The sequence below is a fragment of the Saccopteryx bilineata genome, chromosome 4 (assembly GCF_036850765.1).
Source record: "Saccopteryx bilineata isolate mSacBil1 chromosome 4, mSacBil1_pri_phased_curated, whole genome shotgun sequence".
Taxonomy (NCBI): Eukaryota; Metazoa; Chordata; class Mammalia; order Chiroptera; family Emballonuridae; genus Saccopteryx; species Saccopteryx bilineata.
This window is the reverse complement of record NC_089493.1, coordinates 200622927-200647925: the sequence shown is the minus strand read 5'-3', so window position 1 is coordinate 200647925 and position 24999 is coordinate 200622927. Positions and strand designations below refer to the sequence as shown.

General features: G+C 41.0%; 1 protein-coding gene across 2 annotated transcripts in view; it reads right to left on the bottom strand.

Moving 5' to 3' along the window:
• The window catches only part of IQGAP2 (IQ motif containing GTPase activating protein 2), a 449634-nt gene that overhangs the window by 397609 nt on the left and 27026 nt on the right, over nt 1–24999 (bottom strand). For both annotated transcript variants that reach the window (XM_066273593.1, XM_066273594.1), the window contains one exon: nt 1007–1106. In XM_066273593.1, coding sequence (XP_066129690.1) covers nt 1007–1106 — 100 coding nt within the window. Of the gene's footprint in view, nt 1–1006; nt 1107–24999 lie in introns of those variants that run through there.

The window sequence follows — 24999 nt, the reverse complement described above, 5'->3', positions numbered from 1 at the left end:
GGCGGACACTATATCCACTGAGCCACCAGCCAGGGCTGCAAATACCTTATCTTCACTTTCTCTTTTCAGAACCCAACTTTTACTTACAATATAAAAAGCCTAGGCCCTGGCCAGTTGGCTCAGTGGTAAGAGTGTCAGCCCAGTGTGTGTATGTCCTGGGTTTGATTCCCGGTCAGGGCACACAGTAGAAGTGCTCATCTGCTTCTCCACCCTTCCCCCTCTTGCTTCTCTCTCTCTCTTTTTTCTCCTCCCCTCCTGCTGCTATGGCTCAACTGGAGCAAGCTGGCCCCAGGCACTGAAGATGGCTCCATGGCCTCCACCTCAGGTGCTAAAAAAAATGGTTCCAATTACAACAGAGCAAGGGCCCCAGATGGGCAGAGCATCATCCCCTAGTGGGCTTGCCATGTGGATCCCAGTTGGGGCATATGCAGGGCATCTGTCTCTGTCTCCCCTCCTCTCATAAAAAGAATAAGTAAGTAAAATAAAAATTTAAAAATATGAGTTAATATGAGTTCAGAGACAATATATCCTAAGTGGTCACACACCCATGAGTTAAAGAGGAGATTGCTGTCATAAACCTATCCTCTAGCTTAGTAACCAATGGACTTCAGTTCAAAATGCTATTGTCCTACAGGGCATTTACAGTCAGTGTGGTAGGGGTGGAGAAAAGGTCTGAGGAAGCTCTTGGGGAAAAGGAAGTTGATTTAAGTCTTTGCTGCTCCCCTACGCCAAAACCAATGAGATGAGAAATTTTAAATAATCTGCGATTTCTCCAGAGATTTCTTGGGAGGTTCTAAAAAAGAAAAAGAAACAGCTGCCTCCCTAGTATTTTGACCTTAGCTGTTGTTTTAACTTGTTCTCAATTCTGCTTGACCATACAAAGAAACAGGTGGTTCTTCTCCCATTATTATGCTACCAATAAGAGTGCAAATGAGTTATTAAAATATAGTACTCCAAAGCTTATCTCCAAGAGAAGATACTTAAATAGCCTAAGTCCAGATCTCACCTTTTGGCTTCCTCTAGGTGGCACAAGTATTCATAAGCGATGTTCTGCCGCCTCCTCTCATCCATCTCCTCTGCAGAGAGCCTTTCATCATCCACAATAGCTGGGAACAGAGAATAACATCACATTACTGTAAGGGCAGTGTACATCAGCTAAACACCTGAGACAATCCACTAGAAAAAATTCACACACAGTTCAACATTGAACACTGAGACACAGGGGTACTGAAACACCAAACACAGAAAGAGATTTGCTTTGAATTTTACAATATTATGTTAGTTTTAGCAAAAAAAAATGCAATACTGAAGTACAGGTTGAAATTACTAAATAATAGAATGAGAACAGCAATTAGATTTCATAAACATATCATAGGAGTTAGACAACCTCAAATCAACTAGAGCATGGTCTACTTACAACAACTTTCTTTCACAAGTTTGTGAAATTGATCCAGCGGCTCAGCTTGGACCATCCTGAAAATTCTGGAGTTGAACAAAAAAATCAACAAAGACTTGTGTTTTCCCACTGCTAGAGGAAATTAAGGCTTCTCATCAACCCAAATCCTATTTTACAGATGCCAAAGTCTCTAAAATTCCTCCCTCACTTATTTCTTGGCTTTTATGAGACTAACCTTCCCGGTAAACAGCTATCCAAAAGAAAAAAAGCAATGGATATAGCAAGTGAATAGTTTTAAAGCACTCACTCCTTTCTAACACAAGCCTAGTTTGTAAACGTTCATGCTTCAGCTTTGCTTACACAGCCTCCCCATTTCCTGACTGCTCTTCCTCCAGCCACAATCTCAACAGCACCCACAGCAGCCAATTTGGCTGTCTATTTACATGACAACACACCTTTCTCATAAAAAATACCCCTTTTCCCTCTTTAACCCTGAATTTTAAGTCTGATGGCTATAAAATGAATTTGGTTTCTTGTCTTGGATTATTCATCTAATGAAGACAAAGTGTGAGTAGCAGGGATGGTCACATGGGGCAGGAATGTCAGTGCGTGCTTTACTGCCCCAGCTGATAGCTAGTTCCAGTCCATTTTCATAAATGGGAACCCTGGCCCAAAATGCTACTGGACCAAACAGAAGAGGCCACTCTCGTAGAAAGGCCAATCCCATGCTTGACTGATGAGGAGTCCAAAATATCATCTTGGCAGTCAAAAGAAATTTAGATCAAATTTTGAACTCTTACTGGAACAAGTACAATACTAAATATTAAGATCTAAAAATATTACCAAACTTGCCTTGCCCAGGTACCTTAGTTGGTTAGAGCACCATCCCCATATGCTAAGGTTATGAGTTCAATCCCCCATCAAGACAAATACAAGAATCAACCAATAAATGCATAAGTGGAACAACAAATTGACATGTTGTTTTTTCTCCTCTCTATCCTTTCCTCTCTCTAAAATCAATAAATTAAAAAGAAAATTATCCTGGTGGGTTGGCTCAGCAGTAGAGCATCAGCCCAGAGTGTGGAAGTCCCAGGTTTGATTTCCAGTTAAGGAACACAGGCCAAGTGACAATCTGCTTCTCTACTCCTCCCTTTCTCTCTCTCATTCTCTCTCTTATCTCCTCCTGCAGCCATGGCTCAAACGGTTTGAGCGAGTTGGCCCCGGCTGCTGAGGATGGCTCCACAGCCTCCACCTCAGGCTCTAAAATAGCTCCTTCGCGAGCAACGAAGCAGTAACCCCAGATGGGCAGAGCATCGCCCCCTAGTGGGCTTGCCGGGTGGATCCTGGTTGGGGAGCATGTGGAAGTCTGTCTCTGCCTCCCTGCCTCTCACATAATAACAATAATAAAGATAACAAAGAATATATAAATAAGAGCAAACCCTCAGAGGACTCAATATGTACTAGATGCTCATTTGTTGAACAATTATTTTGTTTCAAGGCCTTAAGCAATGTGTTTTCTATGCAGTTTCTCAGAAGTCTCATGCTTCTATGAGGTACATAATTTATCCCACTTGACAATACAGCCAACAGGCCAAAAGACCATTTCCCCAAGTGAAAGGCAGACACAGAGGGCTAGAAATATTTGGAAGAGATGGAGAAAACAAAAAAAGTATGGAAGAACTTTGGGGAAAGGCTCTGCTTATGGATGAGGAAAAGAAACCAGCGGAAGGGGACAGCGTGGAGATATGGAAGAGCACCAGGACAAGCTGTTATATAACAAAAGCAGGCCCAGAAAAGAAGGAGTTTCCACCTATATCACTATCCTCCCCCAGCCATTTTGCTATCACTCCCAATGGCCCACTGTGGCTTCATTCCTTTTAAAGGGGGAAACCTCATCCCAGAACGATGATATCGATACAAAGAATTGTATTTGTCAAAAGTATCTGCTTTTTCTTAATAAACTGAACCTGATTTGATTTTAGAAGAGAGCTCTTAGGTTTAGGAAAAGTATAAAAGCTCTCAAACAACCCTCCTCTGCCCTGCGTCAACAGGATTCCAGCCTTCTCTTCCCTGAACTCTTTTTTTTTTTTTTTTTTCATTTTTCTGAAGCTGGAAACAGGGAGAGACAGTCAGACAGACTCCCGCATGCGCCCGACCGGGATCTACCCGGCACGCCCACCAGGGGCGACGCTCTGCCCACCAGGGGGCAATGCTCTGCCCATCCTGGGCATCGCCATGTTGCAACCAGAGCTACTCTAGCGCCTGAGGCAGAGGCCACAGAGCCATCCCCAGCGCCCAGGCCATCTTTGCTCCAATGGAGCCTTGGCTGCGGGAGGGGAAGAGAGAGACAGAGAGGAAAGCACGGCGGAGGGGTGGAGAAGCAAATGGGCGCTTCTCCTGTGTGCCCTGGCCAGGAATCGAACCCGGGTCCTCCGCACACTAGGCCGACGCTCTACCGCTGAGCCAACCAGCCAGGGCCCCTGAACTCATAAAAACCCTCAAGAGGCTCCTAGCGAGACCGTCTCCGCTAACCATTCTCCTCAGGACCACCAGAAACATCTTTCTAACACTGTCCAACTGATGGCATTCTTCTTCTCAAAACTTTCAATGGGGTCGCATGCAGGAGTCTGTCTGACTGCCTCCCCGTCTCCAACTTCAGAGAAATATATATATAAAAAAAAGGAAATTAAAAAAAAATGACAAAACTTCCAAATGGAAAAACAAGAACATAAGAGACTGAAAAGATGGCAGCGGAGTAGGCAGATGCACAGACGCCCAGCTCTCACCACCAAACTGGAATACAAATCAATTTAGGAAAAATCAGCATGAAAAACCAACTCTGAACTACATGAACAGCTCTCAAAAACCAAGGAGCGAAGAAGAAGCCACAACAAACCTGGTAGTGAGCGCCTGAATCTCCCCTGCTTACAGGAACGGAGGGGGGCGGGTGAGGCTGAGAGCCCAGAGGGGATCTAACACAAGGGAAAAGACCAGAAACTACTGCTCACAGCCACTTGCCTGGCAACCAGGGAGTGAGGAGTGTTGAAAAGACCAGCTTATCTCCCAAGTGGAAAGGAAAGAGAGAGGGACAGACTGTGAGGGGCTAAGGAATGAAGGAGACGACCTATAAAAGCTGACTCATCCGTGCTGGAGGCGGCCATAGCTGGGGGAGGGACTGAACCTTTCACAAAACATAGCAGAATTGCTTCTGGATGAGAGATCTCCGGACATCTATCCAGCTCCAATCAGTGCAACAAGACACAACTGAAAACAAGAAGTGGGGAGGAGGGGCAGTAACTCAGGTCTCCATGGAGATCTGAGATACACCTCCTTCTACTGAAGCTGAGAAAACACCCAGCCCCCAGAGAGATTAGTTGGCTAAAGAGGCCTTCAGAGTCTCAGGTTACACCCATCACATTCCTGGATACAGTTTCAAGGAAGCTCCCTGCTGAGATCATTAAACAAGACTATCACCTGTTAAGAAAACAAACAAATCAAGACTTCAAAGCTGCCCAAATATGAAAGTGGATTACAGATAACAGCTCATACCAACCAAAGAAGACCTAGAAATAACACAACTGAAAACTGGAGGCAGACAACACCAAGCCTAGACTCAACCAATTCTACAAATAAAACACCCAAAAACAGACAATGAGAAGACAAAGAAGTGCAATCCAAATGAAACGACAAGAGACACCTTCAGGAGATGAGCTGAGTGATATGGAAATAATCAAACTTCCAGATGCGGAGTTCAAAATAATGATTGTAAGGATGCTTAGGGATCTTAGAACAACAATGGATGGTCATTATGAACACCTCAATAAAGAAATAGCAAGTATAAAAAAGAATCAGTCGGAGATGACAAATACAATATCAGAAATAAAGACCACAATGGAAGGAATTAAAAACAGGATAGATAGAGCTGAGGATCGAATCAGCGAGTCGGAGGACAACTGGAATGAAGGCATGAAAGCAGAGAAGAAAAGAGAAAAGAGACTCAAAAAGTCAGAGGAAACTCTTAGAGAGCTCTGCGACAACATGAAGAGAAATAACATCCGCATCATAAGGGTTCCAGAAGAAGAAGAAAAAGAACAAGGGATAGAGACTTTGTTCAATCATATCATAGCTAAAAACTTCCCTAAATTAATGCAAGAGAAACTCTCTCAAGTCCAAGAAGCACAGAGGACTCCATTAAAGAGAAACCCAAAGAAACCTACACCAAGACACATCATAATTAAAATACCAAAGCTAAGCAATAAAGAGAAAATATTAAAAGCTGCAAGAGAAAAAAAAGTTATCATCTACAAAGGAGCCCCAATAAGGATGACATCCGACTTCTCAACAGAAACACTTGAGGCCAGAAGGGAATGGCAAAAAATATTCAAACTAATAAAAAACAAAAGCCTACAACCAAGACTGCTTTATCCAGCAAGGCTATCATTTAAAATCGAAGGAGAAATAAAAAGCTTCCCAGACAAAAAACAACTCAAGGAATTCATTACAACCAAACCAATGCTGCAGGAAATGTTAAGGGGCCTGTTGTAAACAGATCAAAGTGGGAAAAGAATATAGCAAAAAAGGAATACATCTTTAAAGAAGAAAATGGCAATAAACAACTACATATCAATAATAACCTTAAATGTAAATGGATTAAATGATCCAATCAAAAGACATAGGGTAGCTGCATGGATAAGAAAACAGGACCCATACATATGCTGTCTACAAGAGACACACCTTAGAACAAAAGATACACATAGATTGAAGGTAAAAGGATGGAAAAAAACATTTCATGCAAATGGAAATGAAAAAAAAGCTGGGGTAGCAATACTTATATCAGACAAATTGGACTTTAAAACAAAGGATCTAGTAAGAGATAAAGAAGGCCACTACATAATGATAAAGGGAGTAATCCAACAGGAAGATATAACTATTATAAATATCTATGCACCTAATATAGAAGCACCCAAATATATAAAGCAGACTTTGATGGATTTAAAGGGCGACATCAACAGCAATACTATAATAGTAGAGCGATTTCAATACCCCACTAACATCACTAGATAGATCCTCAAGAAAGAAAATTAACAAAGAAACAGCAGACTTATTGGAAACACTAGATCAACTCAATTTAATAGATATCGTCAGAACCTTTCACCCTAAAGCAGCAGAATATACATTCTTTTCAAGTGCTCAGGGTACATTCTCTAGGATAGACCACATGTTAGGTCACAAAAGTGCTCTCAACAAATTTAAGAAGACTGAAATCATATCAAGTACTTTCTCCGATCACAAAAACATGAAACTAGAAATGAACCACACAACAGAACAGCTCAAAAATTCTCAAACACATAGAAACTAAATAGCAGGTTATTAAATAATGAATGGATTAAGAATGAGATCAAAGAAATAAAAAAATTCCTAGAAACAAATGACAATGAGCATACAACTCAAAATTTATGGGACACAGTGAAAGCAATACTGAGAAGGAAGTTCATAGCACTACAGGCACACTTTAAGAAGCTAGATAAACCTCAAATAAACAACCCTGCATCTAAAAGAATTAGAAAAAGAACAGCAAGTAAATCCCAAATGTAGTAGAAGGAAGGAAATAATAAAGGTCAGAGCAGAAATTAATGACATAGAGGCTAAAGAAACAATACAGAGGATCAATGAAACTAGGAGCTGGTTCTTTGAAAAGGTAAACAAGATTGATGAACCTTTAACTAGACTCAGCAAGAAAAAGAGAGAGAGAGGACTCAAATAAATAAAATTAGAAATGAGAGAGGAGAAATAACAACTGACACAACAGAAATACAAAATATTGTAAGAAAATACTATGAAGAACTGTATGCCAAAAAACTAGACAACCTAGATGAAATGGACAAATCCCTTGAAACATACAATCTTCTAAAAATCAATCTGGAAGAATCAGAAAACGTAAACAGACTGATTACACCAAATGAGATCGAAACAGTTATCAAAAAACTCCCAACAAAGAAAAGTCTGGGGCCCGATGGCTTCACAACGGAATTCTACCAAATATTCAAAGAAGAACTAACTCCTATCCTTCTCAAACTATTTCAAAAAATTCAAGAGGAAGGAAGACTTCCAAGCTCCTTTTATGAGGCGAGCATAATTCTGATTTCAAAACCAGGCAAAGACAACACAAAGAAAGAAAATTATAGGCCAATATCTCTGATGAATATAGATGCTAAAATCCTCAACAAAATATTAGCAAACCGGATCCAACAATATATGGAAAAAATCATACACCACGATCAAGTGGGATTTATTCTGGGGAGGCAAGGCTGGTACAATATTCGTAAATCAATCAATGTGATTCATCACATAAACAAAAAGAAGGAGAAAAACCATATGATAATTTCAATAGATGCAGAAAAAGCATTTGATAAAATCCAGCACCCATTTATGATCAAAACTCTCAGCAAAGTGGGAATACAGGGAACATACCTCAACATGATAAAAGCCATCTATGAGAAACCCACAGCCAACATCATACTCAATGGGAAAAAATTAAAAGCAATACCCTTAAGATCAAGAACAAGCCCCTTTCACCACTCTTATTTAACATAGTCCTGGAAGTCCTAGCCACAGCAATCAGACAAGAAGAAGAAATAAAAGGCATTCAAGTTGGAAAAGAAGAAGTAAAACTATCATTATTTGCAGATGATATGATATTGTATATAGAAAACCCTAAAGTCTCAGTCAAAAAGCTACTGAACCTGATAAATGAATTCAGCAAAGTGGCGGGATATAAAATCAATACTCAGAAATCAGAGGTATTTTTATACACCAACAATGAACAGGCAGAAAGAGAAATTAAGGAAACAATCCCCTTCACAATTACAACCAAAAAAATAAAGTACCTAGGTAGGAGTAAACTTAACCTAGGTGACTAAAGACTTGTACTTGGAAAATTACAAAGCATTGATAAAATAAATCAAGGAAGATACAAACAAGTGGAAGCATATACCGTGTTCATGGTTAGGAAGAATAAACATCATTAAAATGTCTATATTACCCAAAGCAATCTATAAATTCAATGCAATACCAATTAAAATACCAATGACATACTTCAAAGATATAGAACAAATATTCCAAAAATTTATATGGAACCAAAAAAGAACATGAATAGCCTCAGCAATCTTAAAAAAGAAGAATAAAGTGGGAGGTATCACACTTCCTGATATCAAGTTATACTACAAGGCCATTGTACTCAAAACAGCCTGGTACTGGCATAAGAACAGGCATATAGAACAATGAAACAGAACAGAGAACCCAGAAATAAACCCACAGTTCTATGGACAACTGATATTTGACAAAGGAGGTAAGGAAATACAATGGAGTAAAGACAGCCTTTTTAACATATGGTGTTGGGAAAACTGGACAGCTACCTACAAAAAAATGAAAGTAGATCACCAGCTTACACCACTCACAAAAATAAACTCGAAATGGATAAAAGACTTAAATGTAGGCCGTGAAACCATAAGCATCTTAGAAGAAAACATAGGCAGTAAGCTCTCCGACATCTCTCGGAGCAATATATTGGCTGATTTATCTCCACGGGGAAGTGAAATAAAAGACAGGAGAAACAAATGGGACTATATCAAACTAAAAAGCTTTTGCACAGCTAAAGACAACAAGAACAGAATAAAAAGAAAATCTACACAATGGGAGAACATATTTGACAATACGTCTGATAAGGGGTTAATAACCAAAATTTGTAAAGAACTTGTAAATCTCAACATCAGGAAGACAAACAATCTAATCCAAAAATGGGCAAAAGAAATGAATAGACACTTCTCCAAAGAGGACATACAGATCGCCAATAGGCATATGAAAAAATGCTGAACATCACTAATCATTAGAGAAATGCAAATTAAAACCACAATGAGATATCACCTCACACCAGCCAGAATGGCGCTCATCAACAACACAACACAGAATAAGTGCTGGCGAGGATGTGGAGAAAAGGGAACCCTCTTGCACTGCTGGTGGGAATGCAGACTGGTGCAGCCACTGTGGAAAACAGTATGGAGATTCCTCAAAAAACTGAAAATCGAACTGCCTTTTGACCCAGCTATCCCACTTTTAGGAATATACCCCAAGGACACCATAGATCAGCTCCAAAAGGAGAAATGCACCCCCATGTTTGTGGCAGCATTGTTCACAATAGCGAAGATCTGGAAACAGCCCAAGTGTCCGTCAGAGGACGAGTGGATTAAAAAGCTTTGGTACATATATACTATGGAATACTACTTAGCCATAAGAAATGATGACATCGGATCATTTACAATAACATGGATGGACCTTGATAACATTATACGGAGTGAAATAAGTAAATCAGAAAAAAATCTAAGAACTATATGAATCCATACATAGAAGGGACATAAAAATGAGACTCAAAGACATGAACAAGAATATGATGGCAACAGAGGTGAGGGGTGGGGGGAGGGGGGATGGGGCGAAGAAGGAGAGAGGGGTTGGGGGAGGGGAGGGGCACAAAGAAAACCAGATAGAAGGTGACAGAAGACAATTTAACTTTGGGGGAGGAGTATACAGCACAATCAAATGTCCAAATAATCTAGAGATATTTTCTCTCAACATATGTACCCTGATTTATCAATGTCACTGCATTAAATTTAATAAATTAAAAAAAAAACTTTCAGTGGATCCCCATATCCTACAGAACAAAGTTCTAGAACCTTTCCCTCTCCCGCACAGTCATGGAGCTGACATGTCAGTCACCCCTTCCGAGCAGCACTATATCTAGGGCCACAAAGCACAGCCTTTGAGTTTGAGTGCTTCTGCTCTCTATCGTCTCTCTGCCTGGAAAACTCTTGTCCCACCTTCTATGTGGGACATCTCTGACATCATCTCAAGCAAAACTCAGCAGATCTCAGAGTCAGAATCCATCCACTCTTCTCTGCACTTTGGTTTGCTCTTTTATCCCTTGCTCACACAGCAGTGCCATTGTAATTCCGTCAGGTCTGCCTCTCTTCAGTCAGGTGCCTTAGCGGAAAGGACTCTCTCTGATTCACCTCTACACCACCACCCACACATCAACCACGGCTCCTTGCACAAAGAGCACTCAAGTATTTTCTGGGAAATTATGTTCCAGAGAATACTCACTAAGTCAGTTAACCATACGCCTATAGTGAGTCAACTTTGCAAATCATGATTTTTCTCATCCTGGGTTTTCTCAGAAGATATCTGGCACCCCACATATCATCACATAATGCTCCATTTCCACCATCCCTAACAGGTAATCCACAGGACAACCCATGACTTCCAGTTTCTCATTTTAATTTCAGTCTAAAAATCTGTCTCCCATTTTTAACAGGATATTTTCATATAGTACCTTCTGACACATCAAAGTTTAAAAACAATAGAAAACATTTTTTATTTTTTTTTTTGAGACAGAGAGAGGGACAGATAGGAGCAGATGGACAGGAAGGGTGAGAGATGAGAAGCATCAATTATTCCTTGCAGCACCTTAGTTGTTCAGTGATTGCTTTCTCATATGTGCCTTGACAGGGGTAGGGTGGGGGACTACAGCAAAGCAAGTGACCCCTTGCTCAAGCCAGCAACCTTGGGCTCAAGCTTGTGACCTTTGGGATCAAGCCAGGGACCATGGGACCATGTCTATGATCCCATGCTCAAGCCAGTGACCCCAAACTCAAGCTGGTGAGCCCACGCTCAAGCCAGATGAGCCTGCACTCAAGCCAGCAACCTTGGAGTTTCGTAACTGTGTCCTCTGCGTCCCAGTTCAAGGTACTATCCACTGCACCACCACCTTGTCAAGCAATACAAAACTCTTAATGGGAGTACACGTACTCAGTCTACTCTCCCCAGCTGTTACGTGTGGGCAAAAGGAGGCCCTCCCATTGTCACCTTCATTCTTCATTGTTGCTTCCTTCCAGCCTCATGCAACCCACCTGGAAGGAGGCAAAAGCCCCAGCAGTATTCAGTCCTCTGGCCTCTGCTTCTGACTGTGAGTCCATAAACCTATGCAAGATTCTATCAGCCCAGGAGAGCACTGAGGGGGCTCTCAAACTCTGACTTCACCCCATCCAATGAGAAGATTTAAAATTTGAACTAAAATATCCACAAAGCTTTACATTGTAACTGCAACATAATTGGCCAAAGCTGATAGAATTCTATCTCTATTTAAGGTTCAACTCAAGGGCCACTTCCTTCCCAAAGTCTTCCCTCAAAATGCCCTCTCTCCTGGTACCTCCTTTATTACCTTATTTAATAGTAACGTCCTAGAAAAACAGATGTGTGTTCTCACAGTGTCAACACAGGCTCCATGCTCCATAAACATATACTTAATGAGCAAAATAATAAAAGGCCTCTAAAATATTTATGTGGGGCAGTTTTATTTGCCTATTTACAATGAATAAAATAAGGGTGCAGTCACTGATAGTGATTGAGCAAATATACATAATACCATCACATAGACTTCATTCAACTAATGTTTAATTCATAGGTTCTATGGGCCAGGCATGAGTGACAGCATGAGGGACAGGGCAGTGAACCAACCAAACAAAACATGTTTGTCCTCATGGGGCTTCCTTTAACCCACCCCTTTTTACCCTCTGACCTGGCACACTGCTCTTCCAACCACACACACACACACCAACCTCACCTTCCTTTACTAATGACCTATTGTCAAAGTGGAGGCCAAGGTTATGAGTTTGAGAAAGTCTTAAAAATAGCAAGAGCAGATCCTTCTAGGGCACAAAGGTTACCTACAAATATTTCTGCATTACTCAGCAGTTACTACATAGCAACTTCTGAAAAGAGTCATAGACATGGATAATAACCCTGCCATTTAAAGAGCTATCAGGGTACTGATAAAATAATTCACTCAAGCATGACTTTTCTGTCCATACAGCACTTTCCCATGTTATTGTAAGGTTCTCATAATCACTCAGAGAGTGGTATTATCTCTTCTTTACAAATGAGGAAGCTGGGGTCATGCAAGGGAAAGAAACCGCCTGTGGATATTTGATGGGACGATGGCAGAGCTAGGCTGGAATGGTGATCCCTCCAGCATGCTGACCCAGCTCCTTGCTCAGTGACATGCTACTACCAGATCTCAGTAAGCCAGGGATGGTCCAAAATGCCAAACTGAAGGACAGATCGTTTAAGTGCTTTCAGAAGTACTTTTATTTGAAAGCAACTTAATTAGACGCAATTTCCTCAAAAAATTTCATGTTTATTGGCTGCTTTGAATCCTAAGAAACATAGGACATTGTGAACAACACAACTTACTGAAGTATTAACGACTCACAAAATGCCATTTTTAATGTTAGCTAAAATATTGTACTTTAAAGCCATAAGTTTCTATGGGAAGTACAACATAGGGACTATGTAAGGTTTAAGGAGCAGAATGAGAATGAGTCGGTAAAGAAGGTATTGAAATAGAACTATAAGTTAGAAACAGGAGGTATGTTAAGAAGCCCATCTCCCAAAGAACACCCACAAAATCCAAGTGAAAATAGCCCAAGACCTATCTCATTCACTAAGGAGTTGGCATGGTTACTGTTAATTTCAGCTACTCTGTTCTCTTCACATGCAGAGACACCAAAGCCACCATATCCTTTGTATTAAAATTCATTTGTTTGCCCTGGCCGGTTGGCTCCGTGGTAGAGCATCACCTGGCATAATGGAAGTCCTGGGTTCGATTCCCAGTCAGGGCACACAAGAGAAATGACCATCTGCTTCTCCACCCCACCCCCTCTCGCTTCTTTCTTTCTCTTTCTCTCTCTCTCTCCTCCTCCTGCAGCCATGGCTCAACTGGAGCAAGTTGGCCCTAGGTGCTGAGGATGCCTCAGGGCATTGCCTGGTAGGGAGCTAGCCTGGCCTCCCTTCCTCTCACTGAATAAAAAACGTTTTTATTTGTTTGTATTTATTAATTTATTTACTTATTTATTTAGAGAGAGAACACGAGAGAGACAAAGAGGGTAAGAAGCATCAACTCGTAGTTGTTTTTTCACTTTAGTTTTGCATTAATTGTTTCTCATACCTGTCTTAAGGGCACTGAGCCAGTGCCTCCTTGTTCAAGTTAGCAACCTTGGGCTTTTCATGTTAGTAACCTTTGGGCTCAAGCTGGTGAGCTTTAGGATCATGTGGATGATCCCCTGCGGAAGCCAGCAATCCTGTGCTGATGAGCCTGCACTCAGAACCAGTGACCTCAGGGTTTCCAACTGGTGACCTCAGCATTCTGGACCAACACTTTATCCAATGCACCACCACCGGTCAGACTAAATTTCATTTGTTTTACAACAAATAGTTGAGTGGCTGTTCTAGGGACTGGACACAAAGTGACAGGTATGACACACAAGGTCCCTCATGAAGTTGGCAAGAATCATAAGAACCAGGGTTAGAAATCTCTTTTAAAAAATACTATTATTTAAGGCATGTCCTTTTTTTTTTTTTTTTTTTTTACAGCGACAGAGAGAGAGTCAGAGAGAGGGATAGACAGGGACAGACAGACAGGAATGAAGAGATAAGAAGCATCAATCATTAGTTTTTCGTTGCACATTGTGACACCTTAGTTGTTCACTGATTGCTTTCTCATATGTGCCTTTACCACAGGCCTTCAGCAGACCTAGTAACTCCTTGCTGGAGCCAGCAACCTTGGGTCCAAGCTGGTGAGCTTTTGCTCAAACCAGATGAGCCCACGCTCAAGCTGGCAACCTCGGGGTCTCGAACCTGGGTCCTCAGCATCCCAGTCCGATGCTCTATCCACTGCGCCACCACCTGGTCAGGCAAGGCATGTCCTTTTAAAGAAAAGCAGAATAATGAACACCAATTCATAGAAATACGCCAGCCACAATTTAGCATTTTGTGTACACATTGTTATCTGGCATGCCTCAAAATTTCTACAAGGAACCATGAATATCCTCGGGTACTTAATTCAAACATGTTTTAAACTATCTAAGAGTTGGAACCAGCTTTTACCTGGGGAGAATATCTAAATGAATATCTCCCACTTTCAGTACTTAAAGCATAGCTACTGGAGAAGACATATATATCCCAAGGAAGGTGATAGAAATGAGAGAATTGATTCCAAGATCCTAAAATTGGGGCAGGAGGCAAGACTGGAATATAAAGATGAGAGAACGCAAAGTCCAAAATTTCCAGTAAACTGATGCATTTGGCAAACTCGCCCCATGATATAGTCTGGTTTCATACTAGCGCCCTGAAGCATTGACAGCTACTTCAATTTAAGCTTTAAAGAATCACATGATCAAATTTCTTGTTATGGTAATATAATGTTATAGTAATTAAATATATAGAAATACAGAAAAATATGGAAGATATATATAAATAATTAGGATATAATATTAAGAGCAATTAAGGAAAGTATCTGGATAGGAATTCATCTAGTGTGTACAGATATGATAGGCAGACTCTGCCTTTCACGCAGGTCCAGTTAGTGTGTGTGTGTGAAGTTATATATAGATAAAAAGTGGCTTGATGTGACATTTCAGTAGATTAACATAGAGAGGAACTCCCAAAAAGAAGTGGTTTGAGGTGATAATCCTGTACATTGACACCTGTTAGAAGACGATGGCCAGAAAAAGTACTAAAGCTAAGGGACCCCCTGCTGCGGTATTCGCCCAGACTCCAAAGTTGAACATGGACTGTCTCCACACAGCTCTGACCAAAGCCAGCTGAGAGGAGCACACTGACAGGGCCCCCTTAAGCTGTACCCAGACACCCAAAACGATTTATGAGTAATAAACTGCCTGTGTGATTCTTGCAACTAACTTGTATGTCGGTAGTGTCTTTCCTCCAGTGGCAGTTAGTATCAGCACTGATAAGCAGAATCATCATAGCCACCTCAAGAGTAGTCTTGAAGAGGCTGCCAGCCCTGCTGTTAAGCAGAAGTGTCCCACTGTGCAAGGAAGTCGAATCTGGGATGCCTGATCGACGTAGAGCTTAGGCTCTACTGGGATACTTCTCTAAACAGAGTTTTCTTTTGAAAAATAGGCAAACCTGAAAGTGTTTAGCAATTGGATACATAGTCACAGGCACTGTAGAGAATCTGAAATCATAGAGATTTCTCCTTCGCATGTTAAAAACATGGGCTTCATCAAGTCACCAAAATTATGGGACGCTCACTACAGAGGCTCACATCTCATCCATCGCCACATTTTTAACATGTGCCAGGTAATAGCAGGTGCTTAGTAAAGGCTACTGAATGGTAGGTTCAGCTTTGTGCTTGAAAGGCAAAGAGGTTGTATCTTTCATGGGATTAGTCCTACCAAGGTAATATAGCCAGCCATACAGTCCTGATCCAAAGGGAAGATGAGGCCCTGGCCGGTTGGCTCAGCGGTAGGGCGTCGGCCTGGCATGCAGGAGTCCCGGGTTTGATTCCCGGCCAGGGCACACAGGAGAAGCGCCCATCTGCTTCTTCACCCCTCCCCCTCTCCTTCCTCTCTGTCTCTCTCTTCCCCTCCCGCAGCCGAGGCTCCACTGCAGCAAAGATGGCCCGGGCACTGGGGATGGCTCTGTGGCCTCTGCCTCAGGAGCTAGATAATAAAAATAGAAAAAAATAAAGGGAAGATGAATTTTACTTAAAGCCTGCCCTAAATACCTTTCCTGGAACTTCTCCCCCATCACACATTTCTAAGAATTCTCCAAAGTTATAAATCAATACACAACTTCAGAGGCTATTCAGGTTGTAAATGGCTGTAAGAGACTGTTGCCATCTCCTTTAATGTGATCATACTTGAGCACCTAAAATGCCATCAGTTCTACCAAGACTGGGAGAAAACTCAGCACACTTTTTCAAAAGAGGATCTCATGGTTAAATTGCACACAGGAGAGTAAAGTAATTTTGGTCTACTGTGAAAATCTGAACAAGAATGCCTACATGTATGTGTGTGTGTGTGTGTGTGTGTACTCAAAGCAGATCATGATAAGGCCCATCCCATTTACAGAAGTACAGAGGCAGGCCAGCATACAAACTAAGATAGGAAGAAGGGGTGTATCCAGGACTTTGTTTAATTTGGGAGAAAAATTAAAGGCAATGATACCTAGATTTGGGATTTCTTAGACAATTATAATTTCAGAAAACACTTTAGGGATAAAACACATCTCTTTTGCAACCAAGTAGGCAAGGGAAAATTCCATCGGCTCACTGCCTGCTCCTACACACTCCACCAGCCCCACACGGACCACTCCACCGGCCCCGCACAGACCACTCCACCGGCCCCACATAGACCTCAATGAGGAAAAATGGGGCATCACGTTTCTAAAACCAGTTCTAAAATTTTAACTCCAACAGTTAAAACTATGAAAAGGAATTGTAAAATCTTTGGTATGGCTGAGCTTCCACTATTTTTAAAAGAAGGGAAATGAATTCAACTCATCTCTACTTGGATATAAATTTTACATGCTTAAGATGGTCAGTGCAAAAGACTTCAAATTATTAATATTTAGAACCTGTCCTAAAATGATTCTCCCTGTTCTCTATACAAAACTAATATTTCAAGGACACAGATGTTTACCAAAACTTCCCCAGCGGAATGATGATATTTTACAACTGTTAATCAGACTTAGGTCTGCATAGTGACAGTTCCCAAGCTATTGTCAAGAAGTAGCAAGTCACTGCTAACACTGTCCCTATCCTCTTAAAAACTACCCCAAATAACCCAGAATATCAGAAGATATTTCTACAAAGCTGGAAGCCATAAAAGACAATAAAATAGTTTAGTCTTGGCCTGCTTTTTCCTTGAGTATTAGGAGGAAAAAAATAAAACAAATTACAAATAGTTGAAAGGTAAGTGCAAGAAAACAAAACAACCTCTTGATTATCGGTAGGTTCTGTGTATATTCATGCCCTTATGTCCTATTTTTCTTTTTTTTTTTTAATTTTATTTTTTTAATGGGGTGACATCAATAAATCAGGATACATATATTCAAAGATTACAAGTCCAGGTTATCTTGTCTTTCAATTATGTTGCATACCCATCACCCAAAGTCAGATTGTCCTCTGTCACCTTCTATCTTGTTTTCTTTGTGCCCCTCCCCCTCCCCCTTTCCTTCTCCCATTCCCCCCTCCCCCCCCCCGTAACCACCACACTCTTATCAATGTCTCTTAGTTTCACTTTTATGTCCCACCTACATATGGAATAATGCAGTTCCTGTTTTTTTCTGATTTACTTATTTCGCTTCGTATCATGTTATCAAGATCCCACCATTTTGCTGTAAATGTTCCGATGTCATCATTTCTTATGGCTGAGTAGTATTCCATAGTGTATATGTGCCACATCTTCTTTATCCAGTCATCTATTGACGGGCTTTTTGGTTGTTTCCATGTCCTGGCCACTGTGAACAATGCTGCAATAAACATGGGGCTGCATGTGTCTTTACGTATCAATGTTTCTGAGTTTTGGGGGTATATACCCAGTAGAGGGATTGCTGGGTCATAAGGTAGTTCTATTTTCAGTTTTTTGAGGAACCACCATACTTTATTCCATAATGGTTGTACTACTTTACATTCCCACCAACAGTGGATGAGGGTTCCTTTTTCTCCACAGCCTCTCCAACATTTGCTATTACCTGTCTTGCTAATAATAGCTAATCGAACAGGTGTGAGGTGGTATCTCATTGCCGTTTTAATTTGCATTTCTCTAATAGCTAAAGAAGATGAGTATCTTTTCATATATCTGTTGGCCATTTGTATTTCTTCCTGGGAGAAGTGTCTGTTCATATCCTCTTCCCATTTTTTTATTGGATTGTTTGTTTGTTTGTTGTTGAGTTTTATGAGTTCTTTGTATATTTTGGATATTAGGCCCTTATCTGAGCTGTTGTTTGAAAATATCATTTCCCATTTAGTTGGCTTTCTGTTTATTTTGCTATCAGTTTCTCTTGCTGAGCAAAAACTTCTTAGTCTGATGTAGTCCCATTCATTAATTTTTGCCTTCACTTCTCTTGCCATTGGAGTCAAATTCATATGTCTTCTTCTATGTATTTAATTGTTTCAGGTCTTATGTTTAGATCTTTGATCCATTTTGAGTTAATTTTTGTACAGGGGGAGAGACTGTAGTCCAGTTTCATTCTTTTGCATGTGGCTTTCCAGTTTTCCCAGCACCATTTATTGAAGAGGCTTTCTTTTCTCCATTGTGTGTTGTTGGCCCCTTTATCAAAAATTATTTGACTATATATATGTGGTTTTATTTCTGGACTTTCTATTCTGTTCCATTGGTCTGAGTGTCTATTTTTCTGCCAATACCATGCTGTTTTGATTGTCGTGGCCCTATAATATAGTTGGAAGTCAGGTATTGTAATGCCCCCAGCTTCATTCTTTTTCTTTAGGATTGCTTTGGCTATTCGAGGTTTTTTATAGTTCCATATAAATTTGATGATTTTTTGCTCTATTTCTTTAAAAAACGTCATTGGAAGTTTAATGGGAATTGCATTAAATTTGTATATTGCTTTGGGTAATATAGCCATCTTGATTATATTTATTCTTCCTAGCCAAGAACAAGGTATATTCTTCCATTTCATTATATCTTTTTTGATTTCCCTTAACAATGGTTTATAGTTTTCATTATATAAGTCCTTTACATTCTTTGTTATGTTTATTCCTAAGTATTTTATTTTTTTTTGTTGTAGTCGTGAAGGGGATTATTCTTTTGAGTTCGTTCTCAATTGTTTCATTGTTGGCATATAGAAAGGCTATTGACTTCTGTATGTTAATTTTGTATCCTGCGACCTTACTGTATTGGCTTATTGTTTCTAGTAGTCTTTTTGTGGATTCTTTGGGGTTTTCGATGTATAGGATCATATCATCTGCAAAAAGTGATACCTTTACTTCTTCTTTTCCGATATGGATGCCTTTTATTTCTTTGTCTTGTCTGATTGCTCTGGCTAGAACCTCTAGTACCACATTAAATAAGAGTGGAGAGAGTATGTCCTATTTTTCTAATCAATTAAGCTATTTGTGATGCAGGCATGAAAAATAGCAGATAGAAGGGATTTACACTTACTGTATTTCTCCATGTATAAGACACACCATTTTTCAAAAAAAATTGGTGTCTAAACACTGGGTGTATCTTATACAGTGGTTGCAGGATTGTTTTTACTTGCATTTCCTGCTTTTTTGCATTTGTTTTTACGCTCATTGTTGAAGACAGTGATTTGTCATCAGACACAGATAAGGACAAGCTAATGGATGGGAGTATTGACAATGATGAGGAGTTGTATGAATTTTATTATGAATAAAACTTGAGTTCAATAACCTTATGTAATACTTTTTTTTCCAAATTTTGGGCCCTAAATTTAAGATGAGTCTTACACATGGGAGCATCTTATACATGGGGAAATACAGTACTAAGTACTTGCTATGTGCCAGATATTTTACATATATTATCTCTTTGTCCCTGCAACCCTTTTCAGATAGAAATTTCAATCTCCACTTTTTTGGTAGGTAACAATTTCAGAGAGGTTAGCTAATTTAGGTTTAGGTCATTCTAAGATCATAAAGACAGGTAAGTGGCAGAGTTAGTATAAGAAATAGCTCTGACTTTGAAGTTCTGATTTTCTACTCTACTGAAGTGCCATGGTTTCTCCACATGGAAATGCTGGATGCCAGCCCAGCAACCAATATGCTCTCTGAACACACCATTAATAGTATTACTGATGTTTCACTAATAAGCAGATAGATTTATGCGACTTTGTTTTTCCTCCTGGAAATCATATAAATTAATGCTACTATCTTGAGGAAGTATAGAAAGTAAAATTATAGGCTTGCTTCTCAGAGATGCAGAAATCTCAAATGTAGTCCAACAAAGAAAAAAATGTTAAGATGACATAATGCCAGTGGCCAAGGCCAGGCAGGTTCACGTTGGATTTGGGCAGATGGCAGAAAAACTGTGGAGCTGGGAAGCATTGGGCCATTTCGTTTAATAGAGTCTCACAAGGACAAGCACACAGGCAGGGAAACCACCTCTCAGCAAACAAACAGCAAAATGGCCCCTCAGTGGTGGACAGGCAATCCACCATCCGCAATCCCTCCAACCCCAGCCCCGGCCCCAAGCGCAAGCACCCATAGCCTTATTAGGCCATACACACGTTGGGCTGCCACACACTCCACACTAATCAGAGAAAGGGCTTGCAGCCAGTAAACTAGCAAGCAAGCCTAACACAGCTGCCCCACAACAGCTCAGCTATCTGTGCAAATCACCAAGGTAAAGGTCCATTACAGGCATCTAGCCATACTGCTCGTTATTAATGGACCTCAGCACCTTTCCACAGTGTGCTGTTTGTTGCCACAAGCCCCATCCAAACCCCTCAACAAGCTCACAGGACCTGGCGGGGTCAAACGCATTCAAGGCCTGTGTTTCCTCAACAGTTCTCTGCTGCTGCAGCTGTAAAGAAAACACCTATTATCTCCTAATACTAACACCTGCTACACACATTAAAAGGGACCAATGGATTGCCAATTTCACATAGGGCCTCTGGCCCCTGCCTGTCCCTGTCGAACGGTCCCTCACCCTTCACCCTAGTCAAACTGGGACAATGGGTCTTGGGGATCCTGTAACCAGAACACCAGTCATTTTCCTGGCAGATGCCATGACACCCGGTTCCCCGCTTTTTCAGAAACTGGAAACTCTGTTCTGACTCAAGCTGCTGCCAAAGCTCCAAGACTTTATTAGGCTTGCCATCTAATTTCTCTCCATCTGCCCCAGCTGCAATCAATTCTACCCACATCTGTGTTGGGTAACTTTCACAGGCCCGTTTCTCTCGTTAGTCGGCGGGGGTGGGGCAGCATGGGCAGCAGCCCTCACAGCCTTAGGGTCCATCTCTGTTCTGGAGAGCATGATGCCATCCCCCCCCCATGTCCTGCAGCCGCACCAAGCAGGCTGCCAGGGGCTCAGTGGGTTTCTGTCTGAATTTCACCCCCAACTCCATCAGCTCTGCCCGAGTTCAGGGCTGGACCAGAGAGTGCTCCACTACCCGGGGAGGAGGCTGTGGCTGTCCTGAGGGACTCTCGGCTGCTGGGTCTTTACCTTCTTGGCAACCACCAGCCGGGCTCTGAGTCTGCAGATGGCAGTTGCAGCCTGAGCTTCCCCCCCCAGAAGAAGAGGAGTCGGAAATGCCTACTTCCGTTGACCGAGAGCCACTCCACTGGCAGGAATGCAGCTCCATCCTCTGTGCCCACTTCGGCTCCTGCAGCTGCCAGCTCTCAGTCTGAATGAAGCTGACCCTCGAGCTCCTGAACCCACAGTTGTTTCTCCAATAGCCGTTGCTGCCAACGTTCAGCTTCCAGGGCAAACTACAACTTGCAAACCTTCAATTCCTTCTCCAGAGACGGCTCCAGTTCTAGGCGTCATTGGTGCTTAGCCTGCACCTCACACTGCAACTTTAAGACCTGGTCGGTCTCCTTCTCCAGCACTCGCTCCAGTTCACACCATCATTGGTGCTCAGTAATGCAGCTCATCCTAGAGCTTTCAACCTCACTCAGCTTCTTGCACGAGCTCTTAGTTTCTTCTTGCAGGATTGTAAAAAAAAAATTAATTAATTAATTAAAAAGTCCAGCACACAGCCTCCACGAGGAGAGCCACTGGGAACAGGCACTCCTCTATCCCACCCCTCAAGGCAGCTCCATACCCATCTGCTCTGAATCCTGCCCACTATGCCAGATGTTGTGCTGGTGGCCAAGGCCAGGCAGGTCCACATTGGATTTGGGCAGACAGTAGAAAAACTGCAGAGCCAGAAAGGGTTGGGCCATTCCATTTAATAAAGTCTCATAATGACGGACAAGCACACAGGCAGGGAAAACACCTCTCAGGCAAACAAACAGCAAAATGGCCCCTCACAGCGGTGGGAAGGCAATCCATGTATCCACAATCCCGCTGAGAGCAAGCCCACATAGCCTTATATAGGCCATATACATGTGGCACTGCCACATGCTCACGCACCAATCAGGCAAAGGGCTTGCAGCCGGCAGGGAGCAAGCCTAACACAGTTACCCCATAGATGATATTCGGTATTGCAAATTAGATTATATCAGGAATGCAGGGACTGTTACAAGACCAAAACAAAAAACTAAATCATGCCTCTTACAGCATACGGCATAAGCAAAACCATATGATCAATAAATGCTGAGAACACATTTGAGAAAAATTTAACGTTTGTTGACTGAGTCAACCTTCTCCTTCCACCCAAAAGGTGAATTTCTGCCTCAACTGGCAAAACTACCTGATAAAAAAGGGGTGTAGCTAAGTGGAAAAAGCAGTGATTATAATTAGTATCACAGTCATGAATGAGTGAGTTAACTAGACATTTCATTTCCTCATCTGTAAAATGGAAATAATGCTACTCCAAGAAGCTGTTGTATGAGTATTTTCCAAAATCTTATTTTAAAATCATACATATCTAAAATTACTTAAGTTAAATTAAATCAATTAAATATTATAAAATATAAAATTTATACATAATAAAAACAACAGATAATCAGCTAAAATTGATTATACTTAGTGATTATACTCAATTTGGGTGGCTTTAGTACCTATCTTCCATAAAACTTAAAAATGAATGTATGTGATGTTAAATAAATTGAAAAAAAAGCACAATTTTAATTCCACACACACATTGAATATATGTGTATGTGTGTATTCTTAATTATATTTATACAAGGTTATATTATTAAAATGCACTATAATTTGGGGGGGGGGAGCTAAAAAAAAGACCAAAATGTTAAAGCACTTGTTTCAAAAAGGAGAGTTTTTTCCTTAACTCTTTTGACTTTCATACATTTTCCAAAACTCTATACTATGGTATATGTATATCAGAAGTAACATTATATTTGTTTTAATGTTCAGTTACAGAAAAATATTAAAAATATATAGAATGAGGAATAAACCTTAGTGTCACATCCATTGCAAAAATGCCTTCAGGCACCTAATTGATCCAGTTGAACTTCTAAGAAAGAGATCATTCAAGATTTACAATGAGGCCCGCGTGGTTGGCTCAATGGTATAGCGTTGGCCCAATGTGTGGAAGTCTCGGACTCAATTCCCTGCCAGGGCACACAGAAGAAGTGCCCATCTGCTTCTCCATCCTTCGCCCTCTCTTTTCTATCTCTCTTTTCCCTTCCCGCAGACAAGGCTCCATTGGAGCAAAGTTGTCCAGGGCCCTGAGGACAACTCCATGGCCTCTGCCTCATGCTCCAGAATGGCTCCCGTTACAACAGAGCAACGCCCAGATGGGCAGAGCACCGCCTCCTGATGGGCAGGCTGGGTAGATCCCGGTCGGGTGTATGAGGGAGTCTGTTTGTCTGCCGCCTCCCATTTCTCACTTCAGAAAAATACAAAAAATACAAAAAAAAAAAAAGGAATAGGAAAAAGATTTACAATGAATATTTTAGTCAGTTTTATTGTGAAAAAAAACCCCACAGAAGTTCAAAGACTGCAGAGAGGCAGATGATTAATACCATGATATTCTGTTGGAAGGTCTTAATGGTGTAAATAGCTTGGGTATGATAAGCTAATGAGAGAGAACAGGCAGGGTAAGACATAAGTGAAATAGAATGAATGTAAGGAACCTGAACTGGGGAAGAAGAGAAGGCAGCAATAAGCCTATATGACATGAAACCTGCCAAGTCTGCCTTAGGGAGACAAGAGAATAACACAGTGATGCTTTGAAAGGGCAGACTTCAGCAACAGAATGAACAGGATGATAATGAGCATGGTATATAATAAGGGAAGGAAAAGGAAGTAAACAAATAGCAACCAAATCATTTTGTGACTTCAGATGAGGGAGGTGGAAACTGCACATGGTACAGCACCAGAAAGTCATCCCAATATGCAAATTTCCATAAAGACAAGTTTGTATAATTAAAAAGGAAAAAATGTAGCAGCATCCTACTGTTCTAGAGATATGCCTGGGAGCTGACTTAAAACTACACTTATACTGATATGTTTAGAAGAGAAGTTTAATACAGCTGACTCAACTAGATGGCTATGAACAGAACACTATTAATGCAAGCATATGCTGTTTGTTAGTGAGTGTGAATCAACACATGATTCAGGGCAATTTTTAAAATATGCCAGAAACTCAGCTCTCAAATGCATCATGCTATGCAAATGAAGATATGTTGACAACAGAGTCATGGATCAAGAACACATTTCAATTTGATTTTGGACTATAGCAGTTTAGGCTAGCTCATGAGCAAAAAGACTTCTCTAGTTTTAAGTAGGACAGGCATCAGCTCACACATTTAGGGTCTGCCAGAACTGGGACTTGTAAGAAATCATAAAACACCACATTCAGTGCCAACACTAAGCAGCAAGACTTAACACAAAAATGCCAAGGTCTCCTGTTTCATAGAAGTCATATACATTTATAAAGTGCTACCATGTAAATGATCTCATATGACTATAACAGCCCCATCAGATAGATGGACAAGTATTATTACCGCCACTTGACTAAGACCAAAACCAGGTATGTGCTTTGTTCAAGGTCTCAGAACTATAGTATGGAACTGGTTTTATATGTAAAACCAAGTCTGGGTGTTTGTTTAGTTTTTACGGAACTTTTGGAGGTTCCCTATT